At 44.7% G+C, this 14210-nt stretch overlaps 1 protein-coding gene across 3 annotated transcripts in view; it reads left to right on the top strand.

The window, feature by feature from the left end:
- The window catches only part of RUSC2 (RUN and SH3 domain containing 2), a 59669-nt gene that overhangs the window by 39363 nt on the left and 6096 nt on the right, over positions 1-14210 (top strand). For 2 of the 3 annotated variants that reach the window (XM_082657592.1, XM_082657593.1), the window contains exon 2: positions 7609-9705. In XM_082657592.1, the coding sequence (XP_082513718.1) occupies positions 7677-9705 (2029 nt within the window). In that variant the 5' untranslated portion in view covers positions 7609-7676. Of the gene's footprint in view, positions 1-5653; positions 5834-7608; positions 9706-14210 lie in introns of those variants that run through there. The other variant, XM_082657594.1, reaches the window with a different exon arrangement.

The following is a 14210-nucleotide window of genomic DNA, read 5'->3' as shown; positions in this document are numbered from 1 at the left end:
AAGAGGGAAGGGATTCTATGACTGGCAGAAAGATGCTGAAGACCAAAGACAAGGGAAACCTTTCTTCTGAAGTTTAGAACATCTTCCTGCCCAGAGTTACCCTGTTGCTGAGCAGATAGGAAGAGTTCTTTAAATTCCCATCTCCATTGATCACCTTGGTGGAGGATTCAAAAACATAGGCTAATAGGAGTCAGTAGTTCCATGTTGTGCAAAATGTGGTTGGATAATACATTGGGAAGTTGTGGGAGGTGTTAGTTCCCAGGAAGCACCTAGGAATGTGAACTGCAGAGCAGGGGAAAGGGGCGTTGAGGACTGTGAATGGGGCAGGGAGATGTGAGCTGGGAACTGGGGCAGGAGGTGGGATTGAAGAGTGTTTATTAGAGCATGGGGCAGTAATATGAAAGGGACTGTGTGTTCAGAGAATAGTAAAGTGGGTAAGTATAAACTGTGTAAATGGAAACTACAGTGTGAGCCTATCCAGGAAAGGTAGGAAGCATCTGCTTTGGTAGCAGAGTAAATGTAGGGGCTTTAGGAAGAGGGTGTGGCCCTGATCTTTTCTCTGAGAGGCAGTTGTAGTGGAAAGAATTAAGAATTGGGCAGACCTGGGTTTGCGTCCATCTCAGCTGTATAATTATGGGCTAACTTCTCACACTTGCTAAGCTTCAGTTTTCTCATCTGTAAAATGGGGATGATTATGTCTACTTTAAATGATTATAGTGAAATTAGAGATGATATATGTAAAACACCTTACATGTAAGTTCTCAGTAAATGATCACTAATAAATAGTATTATTATAATAGGCCAGGAGACACCCATTTGTGATGAGGGCCAGGAAGAGGGCTCTCGTGGAGAGCTTTCCCTGATTCTAGAGATCTAGACCTCGTAACTTTATGCTGACTAATAAGCCCACCACTTCTTTGTCCACCTGGTAGGCAGAGCTGAGCACTTTCTTCCACTTTCTTCCTATTCTGGGTTCTCTATTCCTTCCCCATCTTCGTCTCCCATGTCTCTCCATTTAATCAGGGTACAAAAAGCATCTGGAATGAGCTCTTCCATCTCACTGTTTACTCTTCACCTTTATTAGCGCTCATGGGCCACAATATTAAACTTGTCTTGTTATAGAACATGTCTCTCCCGAGGGAGAAGTCTAATAGATATGCTCTCAGTAAATGTGTTCTGTGGTGTTTGAAATCAAGTCACGTGTACAGTAGACTCTCATTACATTCCTAACTGATCAAGAAAAAAGGTCAAACATTAGGATTCCTGACTCTTGACTTAATTCTGTCATTTATCCATTGAGAGATCTTGGGCAAGTCATTTGTTTTTTCTAGGTGTTGATTTCCTTATTTTTTTAAATAAAGAAGTGGCTCTGCCTATTCTGGTGCATTGTTGTGAGGATCAATGAGATGACATACATAAAGAAGTGCTTTGTAAAATATGTGAATGTGTCGGGGCAAAAGGCATGAGTACAACGTCTAATGAGGTGTCTGTAGAACTTTACCTTAGTTGGCTGAACTGGAGTTGTCTGTGGAGAAACTACTGGCAGATCAGGAAGGAATAAGACTTTCTCTGAGATACAAAAATATAAAATAAAATGGAATCAACCAGTGAAAGAGCTTTACACTTAAAATAGGATTCAACACAACCTAAATATAAAAGCTAAAACTATACAGCATTTAGGGAAAAAAAAGAGGAAAATTTCTTTATGATCTTGGGACAGGCAAAGCTTTCTTAGCATACAGAAAGATTTAACCATAAAAAAAAAAAAACAGATAAATGGGACTTCATAAAATTAAAACCTTCTATTAATTAAAAAACACCATTAAGAAAACAAATGGGCAAGCCACATTTGAGAAAAGGCCACTTGAGAAAATATTCTCAAGACATACATCTGACAAAGGGCTTGTATCCAGAATAAATTTTAAAACTCCTACAACTCAACAATAAAAAGACAAGTCAGTTTTTAAAATGGGTAGAACAGGAGTCGATAACTAACCTACTGTGCCTACCATGTTCCAAGCACAATGCGTGGGTTCTAGGGACACAGGGTTGACTCTATCCCTAGATACAGTCCCTACCCTGTTCCTCAAGGAACTGCACTCTAGTCTGGGGACAGATACGTAAACATAACATAATAAACCTTCAGCGCCCTCCAGCCAAAGGTACTCCATCACCCTCCACATTCATTTGTGCTTTATCCCTGATTCAGAGAGTCAGCTTTCCAGACTCTATGTGTTGCTCTGTTTCTCCATTTGAACGTGTATATGACACAGTCAGTGGTTTTGTGGGTCAAAATCAGAAACTCTTATGCGCGTATTACTTGTGAATGCCTTTTGAAAATCGTGCTATAAAAGGGGGTGGAGGGGTATTCATTGAAGATCAAGTGATGGCCGTAGCCCATAGGTACTCCTAAAATTACTTCCATGTGTGCAAGAAAGTTCTTTATGCTCCATTTAGTCCAGGCCTCAGATTGTGGCCTGGACCCTGGGGAAGCGTAGTACTGTACGTAAGGGGAAGCCCCCTTCCCAAGCCCCAAACCCACAGTATCTGTAGCACTTAAAGAAAAAAAACTGTTTAAATTATGTACCTAGGGGCTTCCCTGGTGGCGCAGGGGTTAAGAATCCGCCTGCCAATGCAGAGGACACGGGTTTGAGCCCTGGTCCGGGAAGATCCCACATGCCGCGGAGCACCTAAGCCCGTGTGCTACAACTGCTGAGCCTGTGCTCTAGAGCCCATGAGCCACAGCTACTGGAGCCCATGCACCTAGAGCCTGTGCTCCGCAACAAGAGAAGCCACCGCAATGAGAAGCCACGCACCGCAATGAAGAGTAGCCGCCGCTCATCGCAACTAGAGAAAGCCCGCACACAGCAACAAAGACCCAACACAGCCAAAAATAAATAAATAATAAAAATATATATATATGTACATAACAGATATTTATTAGAAAGTTAGATGAAACAAAAAGAATAAAATTAAAAAATAATCGAAAATCACTCAACAGCAATAATCACTGTTAACATTTTGTTGCAAAGTCAGCCCTCCATATCTGCGGGTTGTGCATGCATAGATTCAACCAACCGAGGATTAAAAATATTCAGGAAAAATGTTCCAGAAAATTCCAAAAAGCTAAACTTGAATTTGCCATGCTCTGACAACTATTTACATAGCATTTACATTGTATCAGGTATTACAAGTAATCTGAAGATGATTTAAAGTAAACGGGAGGATGTGTGTAGGTTATATGCAAATACTACGACATTTTATATAAGGGACCTGAGCACCCTTGGATTTTGGTACTGTTTATGCTTTCAAGTTTTCTTCCATGTATATTGCTATGGTTTGAATGTCTGTGTGTCCCCTCCCTGCCATCCATGTGTTGAATTCTAAGTCCCAAAGGTAATGGTAGTAAGAGGTAGGGCTTTTGGGAAGTGATTAGGTCTTGAGAGCAGAGCCCTCCTGAATGAGATTAGCGCTTTTATAAAACAGAAAGATCCCTTGTCCGTTACACTATGTGAAGACACAGGTAGAAGGTGCTAACTATGAACCAGAAAGTGGGCTTTCACCAGAACTCAACCATGCTGGAACCTTTATCCTAATCTTGGACTTCCCAGCCTCCAGAACTGTAAGAAATACATTTCTGCTGTTTATAAAGCCACCCAGTCTGAGGTATTTTGTTATAGCAGCCTGAATGGACTGACAGATATAGAGATATATTTATTTACAACAATGGTGTCATACTGTAAATTCTGTTTGTAATCTGCTATTTTCACTTAATAGTTTGTGAATAGTTTCTCAAGTCAATAATAATCAAATTAACCAACGTTGTTTTAATGATACTCTGTTCTGTACGTTTTTGGTTTTTTTTTTTTGGCTGCGTTGGGTCTTCATTGCTGCTCGTGGGCTTTCTCTAGTTGTGGTGAGCAGGGGCTACTCTTCGTTGCGGTGCACGGGCTTCTCAGGGCTTCTCATTGCAGTGGCTTCTCTTGTTGCAGAGCACGGGCTCTAGGCGCACAGGCTTCAGTAGTTGTGGCACCTGGGCCCAGCAGTTGTGGCTCGTGGGCTTTAGAGCACAAGCTCAGTAGTTATGGCACGTGGGCTTAGTTGCTCCGCGGCATGTGGGATCTTCCCGGACCAGGGCTCGAACCGTGTCCCCTGCATTGGCAGGCGGATTCTTAACCACTGTGCCACCAGGGAAGTCCCTGTTCTGTAATTTTAAAACTGATTATTGTCGGAATTTTAGTGTGTTCCCAACTTTCTGTTATCCTTGTGGCATATATATTTGAGTTCAAAGTTTTCTTGGCAAAGGAAGAGAAGAGATGGGAAGGAGTGAAGGGGAAATTATCTCACATACCTCATAGCAAAACTTCCTCAAAATTATCTTTATCCCTCTCTACAAAATCCCATACTTTAAGGCAGCTGTTCCTCTCTTTTCTTTTTCTCATCTTGTCTCTGCAAATACCCACTCCCCTCCACTGCTAAACATTGGTTCCCTTCCCTCTTCCCATAAACCTTAATCTTTTTTCCTACTTACAAATTATATCTTAACAGCTTTGTTAAGGTATAATTCACATACCATAAAATCCACTCTTTTATAAAACTGAGACATAATTCACATTCCATAAAACTCTGGAGTTTTTATTTTATTCACAGACTTGTGTAACCATCACCGCTATCTGATTTCAGAACATTTTCATCACCCCCGAAAAGAACCTCCATCCCCATTAGTAGTCACTCCCCATCTTCCAGTCCCTCAGTCCCTGGCAACCACTATTCTACTTTTTGTTTCTGTGTATTTGCCTATTCTGGACATTTCATGTAAATGGAATCATATAACATCATACAAAGAAGCCTTTTACGACTGGCTTCTTTCACTTACCTTTTCGAGATTCCGTCATGCTGTATGTAGCATGTGTCAGTACTTCATTCCTTTTATCGCTAAATAATATTCCATTATGTATACCGTATTATGTTTATCTGTTCATCAGTTGATGAACATTCGAATTGTTCCCACTTTTCTGGCTACTGTGAATAATGCTGCTGTGAATATTTGTATACAAGCTTTTGTGTGAACATACGTCTTCATTTCTCTTGGGTATATACCTAGGAGTAGAATTTCTAAGTCCTATGGTAACTCTATGTTTAACATTTTGAGGAACTGCCAGACTGTTTTTCCAAAGTGACTGCACCATTTTACAATGGCTCCAGCACTGTTTGAGGGTTGCAGTTTCTCCACATCCATCCACCAGCATTTGTTATTGCCTTTTATCTTAGTGGGAATGAAGTGGTATCTCATTGTGGTTTTTATTTCTCTAATGACTAATGATGTTGAACATCTTTTCATGTGCTTATTAATCATTTGTATGTCTTCTTTGGAGAAATGTCTATTCAAGTTCTTTGCCCAGTTTTTAATTGGGTTAGGTACTTTTTATTGTTGAGTTGTAAGAGTTCCTTGTGTATTCTAATCAGAAGACTCTTATCAGATACACAATTTGCAAATATTTTCTCTCATTCTGTGAGTTGTCTTTCACTTTCTTGATGGTCTCTCTTGAGGCACAAAGGTTTTTGATTTTTATGAAATCTATCTTATCTGTTTTCTCTATTATCACTTGTGTTTTTGGTATCTTATCTAAGAAAGCATCCCATCTTAATCTTAATCTAAGATAATGCATTTACTCCCATGTTTTCTTCTGTAACTCTTAGCCTTGTGGCTCAGTTTAGCCTCTCTGATTTCTGCCTTTCTGCATATCTACTCCTTACCTCAATCAACACACAAAGGCTTGGGAAGTCCAACAGAGGAGCCTTCCTCTCAGAAAGGAAAGGAGGAAGAAAGAAGGTAAATACTTGCTTTTTAATTTTAATGTAATTTAACTTAACACAAAAGAATATATTTAATAGTGTCCCTTGCACATGTATTTATTGGACACTTGAATTTTTTCTTTTGTGTGTTGCCTGTTCATGTCCTTGAGCATGTGTGACTTGCCTGGCCCTTTACTGTACTCCACGTGAAGAACTCTGATCCTGTGATCTAAATGAGTTACACTTTTAAAAATTGGTGGTATATGGGTTCAACTAAATGATGCAGAACTTATAGGCAGTGAGGGGTTTAGACTCATGGTAGGTAAGGAAAATGACAGGAATGATAAGGAAAAGAAGAGAAATGAATGAATTAGGAGAAATTAGGTAGGAGAAGTCTGAGCAAGTGAAGTCTTTTGGGACATGAACTTGGTAGCACAGGAGACTAGAACTTGAGGAGGCCATTCTGCCATGGTCCAGCCAAGAGACCAGAGAAGCTTAGAATGGACTCTGTGTAGAGAACTTGACCTTAACCTATCAGAAGTAAAACTGGGAAGAGAAGACTTTTTAGGGGACCCTCATAGTTAAAGTTTTGGCTAAAACTGGGCAGAATCTGGGCACTTCAGATCTGTACCCTGAGCTAGATAAATATTAAGAATATTTTTTGCCTGAGGACTTCCCTGGTGGCGCAGTGGTTAAGAATCCGCCTGCCAATGCAGGGAATGTGGGTTCAAGCCCTGGTCCGGGAAGATCCCACATGCTGCAGAGCAACTAAGCCCATGTGCCACAACTACTCACCCTGCACTCTAGAACCCGCGAGCCACAACTACTGAGCCTGCGTGCCACAACTACTGAAGCCTGTGTGCCTAGAGCCCCTGCTCCTCAACAAGAGAAGCCACCGCAATGAGAAGCCTGCGCACTGCAAGGAAGAGTAGCCCCCGCTCGCCACAACTAGAGAAAGCTCGTGCGCAGCAGCGAAGACCCAATGCAGCCAAAAATAAATTAATTAATTTTTTTAAAAAAGGATATATTATGCCTCATGTTTGCCAAGCCTTATCTGATGTTGTGCTAGAATGATACAAAAAAGATAAAAACAGACCTCTACCCACCTTGAGAAGGAAGAGGCTGGCATCAGCCATACTAGTAGTCTGATGCCTAACTCGGTCTCTATTCAAGAAGCTCCAGTACAGTAGTGGAGAGAGTGAGGATCTTTAGCCCACAGCCATCAGAGAGGGGCAGGTATTCTGGGGCTCAGAGGAGGAGAAAAGGTGTCCAAGATGACATAGGCGTCAAATGATATACTACATTAAAATTTATTTTTCTTGCAAAATTATAGCTTATTGCTATGCATACGTGATACATTATTTGTGATTTCCCCCCCTCATCTGTAAACGTGCTGTAGCTGTGTCTAAGACATCTCTGTATCTCCTCAGTGCCTAGTACCCTTTCAGGCATCTTAGACGGTTTTTTCTTAGTTATGTCATTATTCATACATTTTTTTGTACTCAGGACTAGTCGTTATTTACTGCTAAGAAAGAGAAGGAGAAAATGCTGTCCCTGAGATTCCCCAGACCTTCAGATGTGGCATTTTGTTGCAAGTGGATGCATGACGAACTTAAAATGAAGGGGAACTCAAGAGCTGGACCTGTGCAATGCAGAAAATGTGCCCTGACGGGCTGTATTATCCAGCTGCATCTTGACTCTGAATCTTTTTTCCTCTTGGGCTCTTCTCCATCTGAAAATGATATGGGTAAGGGCATGTCCCTGACTTCGGGAAGGTGACATTAGGTTCCCTTTCTTTCCCTCTCTCTCCAGGTACCAAGCTCTCCTGATGAAATGTGTTCTGCCCCACTGGGCTCCGGGGGCAGTGTCTGGTGCTGTTGATGCCCTTGTTCGAACTTTCCAGAATGGATAGTCCCCCAAAGCTGACTGGAGAGACCCTCATCGTCCACCACATCCCCCTGGTACACTGTCAAGTCCCAGACAGGCAATGCTGCGGAGGGGCAAGTGCAGGTAGCGGGAGCACAAGACCCAATCCCTTCTGCCCATCTGAGCTGGGCATCACCCAGCCTGATCAAGACCTGGGACAAGCCGACTCCCTGCTATACAACAGTCTGCATTCTGCTCCCGGGGGATCTGCGCGATCTGCAGACAGCACCAAGAACAGAGGTCGGGATGGAAGAGGCCCCGGGGCCCCTAAACGACACAATCCCTTTTTGCTGCAAGAGGGTATTGCTGAGCCAGGACTTGGTGACCTGTATGATGACAGCATCGGTGATAGTGCCACCCAGCAGTCCTTCCACCTGCACGGGGCTGGCCAGCCCACCTTCCATCCCTCCTCTTTCCAGCTGCCACCACCTGGCCCCAGAGTGGGCAGGCCATGGGAGGCAACACATAGTCGGGCTGGAGTGGTGGAGGGGCAGGAACAGGAGCCAGTGACCACCTTGGATGCCCAGCAGTGCAGCAGTAGCCACAGTTGCCGGCCAGAGCCGGAAGCAGAGACCATGGAGCTGGATGAGTACGGGGGCCCTGGTGGGAGTGGCAGCGGGGGTGGAGCCAGTGATACCTCTGGCTTTTCCTTTGACCAGGAGTGGAAGCTCAGTTCAGATGAATCCCCAAGGAACCCCAGATGCTCAGGCTCAGGACCCCAGCACTGCCGCTGCAGTAGCACATCCAGTCAGTCCGAGGCGGCTGACCAGTCCATGGGCTATGTGAGCGACTCCTCCTGCAACAGCTCAGATGGAGTGCTGGTCACCTTCAGCACCCTCTACAACAAGATGCACGGCAACTCCCATGCCAATCTCAACTCTGCCCCGCAATCTTGCAGCGACTCTTCCTTCTGCAGCCACTCAGACCCCAGCGCCTTCTACCTGGACCTGCAGCCTTCCCCAGCAGAGTCTAAGATGTCTTGTGAGTCCCACCACCCTGACAGTGGAGGGAGGGAAGGTGGCTATGGTTGTCCTCATGTCTCGTCTCCTGAGCTTGATGCCAACTGCAACTCCTACCGCTCGCACTGTGAGCCCTGCCCAGCTGTGGCTGACCTCACAGCCTGCTTCCAGAGCCAGGCCCGTCTTGTTGTGGCCACACAGAATTACTATAAACTTGTCACCTGTGACCTGTCCTCCCAATCATCCCCAAGCCCAGCTGGCTCTTCCATCACCAGCTGCTCAGAGGAACACACCAAGATAAGTCCTGCGCCAGGCCCTGGCCCAGACCCTGGCCCTAGCCAGCCCTCTGAGTATTACCTGTTCCAGAAGCCAGAAGTCCAGCCAGAGGAACAAGAAGCAGTGGGCTCCGAAGTGGAAGCACCTGCTCCCGTGGGCCCCACTGTGATCGAGGGGCAGGTGTACACTAATACTTCACCCCCCAACCTCAGCACTGGACGTCAGCGCTCTCGAAGCTACGACCGCGGCCTAGAGCGCAGCCCTCCTATCCGCCTGGGCTCACTGGAACGCATGTTGAGTTGCCCAGTACGCCTGAGTGAGGGCCCTGCAGCCCTGACTGGGCCTAGTTCCCCACCTCGGCGTGTCACCTCCTTTGCTGAACTCGCCAAGGGCCGGAAGAAAGCTGCAGGCTCTGGCTCCCCCCCACTGCGAGTGAGCGCTGGGGACTCCTCCCAGGAGTTCTCACCCATCCAGGAAGCCCAGCAAGACAGGGTGGGCCCACTAGATGAGGGCACTCACTGTAGCCATAGCCTACCACCCATGCCCTTGGGGCCAGGCCTGGACCTAGTTGGCCCAGAGCCCTGGTCCACCCAGGTCTGTCAGGGCCTCCAGTCCAGTGAGATGCCACCTGCTGGCCTCAGAGCTGCTGGGCAAGGCCCCCTGGCCCAGCTGATGGATCCAGGGCCTGCTCTCCCAGGGAGCCCAGCCAGCAGCCATACCCAGAGGGATGCAAGAGCTAGAGCTGACGGTAAGGAACCTAAAGGCTGGAGAATACCAGGGTGTGTGCATGGCCTCCTCAGTAGTAGGGCCCTGCCCACCACCCCACACATACCACTAGAGGTTCCTCAGCCTAGATCAATCATCTTTCCAGTCCAGAGCATGTCCTACGGTTGTAATAGGGGGAAGAAGGATGGAGAATAAAAAATACACCAAGGAGATAAAATTAGCACAACTTAGAGATTGATGTATCGGGAAAGGAAGTACTCAAAAGATTGTGATTCTAAGCCCGGATGACTGGAAATATGTTGATACACGGTTAGGGACTGTAAACACAGAAGTAGATTTACTGGAAAAGGAATAAGGCATGAGTTCCATTTTGGACATTAAGGAATTTGCAGTGTTTAAGGGAAATGTCCAACAGGCAAACCACCCTGGGTATCAGTAAGTTCATTCTTTGATCAGTGATTGTAGCCACTCTTCAAAGAACCTGAGACCTGACACTTAACCTTTAAGCCTCCCAGGCCAGCTCTTTCCCTATTTACTTTATTACACTTAAGTAATTATTTTTTAAAAGCTCTGTGTTAAGTGGGTGCTGGTGATAGATGAGAGGAACAATCTCTGTCCTTAAGGAATTCCGATGAAGGGTGGAAACAGAAAAGGAAACAAAATTAAAATGTAGAGATGGCAGTGTATGATACAAAATTAAAATGTAGAGATGGCGGTGTGTGGTACTAGTCTATGAGAGGGATAGCTAAACAGACCAAAATGTCAGAGGAGTGCTAATACGGTTTACATTTAAGCACAGTCTAGAAAAATGATTAGGAATAGGCTTTGTGGAGACTCATAAAAAGAGCATTCTAGGCCCATACAGTAGTCTATACAAAATCACAAAGGCACAGAATATCTCGATGCTTTCCGAAACTGCAGATAATTTAGTATAGCTATAGTGGAATGTGGATGGAACCACTGAAGGATTTTAATCAGGAAAGTGGCATTTTTTGGTTTGTTACAGCATAGTGGCATGTTTTGATTTGCATTTTAGAAAGGTTTCTGATTGTTTGGGTGGAAGGTAGATTAGAAAGGATGTCTCCCTGGAGGTCAGGAGACCCCTGTGATCAGAGAGTCATTGGAATAAAAATAGTAGTTGAAGCTATGAGTGGATGAGAACATCCAGGGAGAATGTGTAGAGTTATAAAGGGAATGATGGACGGAGCCCTGGGGATACAGTGATTTAAGGTTGAGCAGAGCAACCCTCAAAGGAGACTGAGAAAAATTAGCCAAGAAAATACAGGGAAAACCAGGAGAGGGTGAAGTCACAGGAGCCAAAGGAGGAGAACGTTTCAAAAAGAGTTAGTTCAACAAATGAGTTCTGAAAAGAAATCACTAGGATTAAGGCTGAAGAATCCCAAGAGCAGCATTTGGGAGTGGCCAGCGTAGAAGCCAGATCTCAGAAGGTTTGGAAGGAAAGGGGAGATAAAGCAGGGGAAAGGTCGATAAAGGGGAATTGGCTGTCTGTAGCCTTAGGTTGGTCTGTTGGCTTCTCAAAGGAAAAGGGTTAAAAAAAATCATAAATGGTGTTGTCTCTGCTGTTAGGGAGATCACAGTCTATCAGAAGACTTCACACTCCTAAACATACACAGAGGAGGTGCCCTTGGGGAAGGGATGCAGGAGGGTCTCTAGGGAAGAGGGGGGTCAGAAACAGCAGGGATTGGTCAGAGTGCTTTGGAACCCACGCTCTTCTGAGATTGCAGTGTCTGGTGGGTGATATCTAGGCACAGGGCTTGCAGTCTGAGGGCAAGAGCAGCCCTGGTCAGAGATGGGAGGAGAGGCCTTAAAAGTGTTTTTGCTATCAGGTAAGAATTTTCATATTGAGATGCTGTTTTGTTCCATAAGTCTCCAGTGACTTACCACAGGGCTTTTTTCTTGATTCTGTATGACTTTTTTTTTTATATCAAAAAATGATGACAAAAGAAGTGAGATCTCTTTGAGATTCTGAGCAGCAGAATCAAGATTCAAAAGGGTTTTACCAAGTCGGGAAAGAACGTTTTGTTCTTTCAGGGACCAATATGAACTTTGATAATGTAAGCTGTACTTGAGTTGATTTGGGATATTTAATTGATTGCAAACTCAGAATGAGTCAGCAGTTTGGAAGGGCTTCCAAAAAGTTAAAATGGTTGGATTCATTTAGAGACTCGAGAAGGGAGGAGTTGATAGTCCCCCTCACCCTTGTGAACCACTTAGAGCCCTCCTGGAAGTTCTGGACACTCCATTTTAAGAGGGAACCAAGGGGCTGGGGCTGTGTCGCCCACAGAAGAACAGACTTGGGTGAATGTGGTCTCTATCTCCAATTTTCTTAAGGGCTGTCACATAGAAAATGAGAAAACTTATTCCCTGTATTCCCTGAGGGTAGAACTGATACCCACTCCCCACAGTAGACACCCCTCCCCCTTTCCTGATCTTACTGCCTGAGAACTTAGCAGGGAGGATTTTTAAAAGAGTAGGAATAGATAGTCTAATTCAGACATACTCTGCATAGCATGTACAGTAAAGCTGGGATTGGGAGGGCCTACTCTGATAGCCAGCGTCAGCTCAGTCTTGAAATTTGGTATTTAAGTAAGTGGAGAGGATGAAGACATTCCCAGTAGGAAAAGCAGTGTGCTTAAAGATGGGAATGGGGGGGAAGAGTGGTGTCAATGAGCATGGCAGGTGTGGACGTTTGAGGGGAGAGCAGCTAATTTGTGGCAGGTGTGGACACCTACCTGACTGAGAAGATTAGACTTTGTTCTGTGGGCAGTAGCGCCACAGGAAATAAAATACTTCCTAAAGCTGGTATATGTAAGAAGATTTGGATGCAGTGAGCCTATACTGAACCGAGGGTGACAGTGAGGCTTCATTCATTTAACGAATCTTTATTCAGTACCCACCATGCACCAGGGTCTGTTCTAGGCACTGGGGATACAGCAGTAAACAATTTAAAAATCCCTGCTTTTCTGGAGCCCTTATAAGGAGTAATGGACAATAAACAAATAAGATAATTTCTGATAGTGAAAAATGGCTAAAAAGGAAATAAAACAGGGTGATGAGAGCATGACTTGCCAGAGGGACTGGGGTGGTCAGAGAAGGTCTTAATGAAGTGATGCTTGAGCTGATGCCTGAATGATGAGACAATTTCAGCGAGAACAAAAGGCCCCGAGATGTTAATGAACTTGGCATGTTGAAGGACAGAAGAAGGTATTGCTGGAGCATAGTGAGCCAGGGAGAATGACAAGGGTTGTTCTCTGATCACTGACTGGGAATAGCAGGAGGGTATAGTCTGAAAATTTCCACTGAGAGTGGTTCTGAAGCATCTCCTTTACAGGGTGTGTTCACCATCCCCTTAAGACTCGCTGAAGTAAATAAATGGGGAAAGATGAGGAATAGGAAAATCCAGCCTGATATCATTTCATGTGTAGTACAATGTGGTAAAGAGAACATTAGCCCCGAAGTCAAACTCTGACTTAGGCAGAATTCTAGCTCTGCAGCTTTCTAGTTGTGTGACCTTGGGCGAATGACTTAATCTCTAAATTTCCAATACCCAGATCTTTCAAGTATGGATACTAATTCCTTCCTCAGAACTGTGGAGCCAGGGGTGCCAGTGAACCACACCCAGGGTTTCAGGTGGTATGGATGCTTATAGCGCCACCTTGTGTTCTTTTACATGTTTACAGTGTGTGCAGTGTTTCATTAGCTGCACAGCCCATACACAAAGACTTTCCCTCTGTGCAGTGTCCTGTTGTGTGAGTGAGTCCCGTGTTTTGGAGTGAGACCCGTGTTTTGAGGGACACTGACTAGAAGATTGGCTGAAAGAACAGGAGAGGACCACTCCTGGGGAACACACCTCTATGTAGAGGGAACAGATGTGGACTCTGGGGCTCCAATACCAGGATCATGAGAGAGTGGGAGCAGGGTGGATAGGGTGACAGGGGGGCTGATTCTAGCTGCAAGTAAAGAAATATTTTATTGTGGTTAGATTTGCTCAAAAATGAAATGTGTCGTCTCTAGTGGAGACAGGGGATGATGGGCGAAAGCTTGAAGTAAATTAACATCTTGACCCTGAAAATATATTACTAACTCCAAGTCTTTAGGCCTTAGAAACAGAGAAAATGACGGTTCTGCCATTGGCAGAAATGGAAATCATCAGGAGAATGAATGAGGTGTTTTAAAATGGCAAATTTTAAATGAAAGCAGAACCCTAAAGCAGAATGATCTAGAGATCAAGAAGAAGGTTGGGGCTAAAGCCATGGGTTCAGGAGTTGCCTGTACGACTGTCTGAACGTGAACAAGGCAGGGAAGAAAGTGTAGAGTGAAATATAAGAATTGAGCCTTAAGATATGCCCGTCTTTGAAGTCAAGAAAATGAAGAAGGACTGAACAGTCAAGAGGTACAAGACAGGTCAATGTCATAAAAACACTAGGAAAAGTTTTACAAAAGACGGGAGGAGCACATTCCACAAACTTGAATTACCCCTACCCCATTCAATTCCTTCAGCCCAGG

Source organism: Grampus griseus (genome assembly GCF_964374135.1).
Source record: "Grampus griseus genome assembly, chromosome: 6".
Classification (NCBI taxonomy): domain Eukaryota; kingdom Metazoa; phylum Chordata; class Mammalia; order Artiodactyla; family Delphinidae; genus Grampus; species Grampus griseus.
This window is presented reverse-complemented; position numbering and strand designations above follow the sequence as displayed.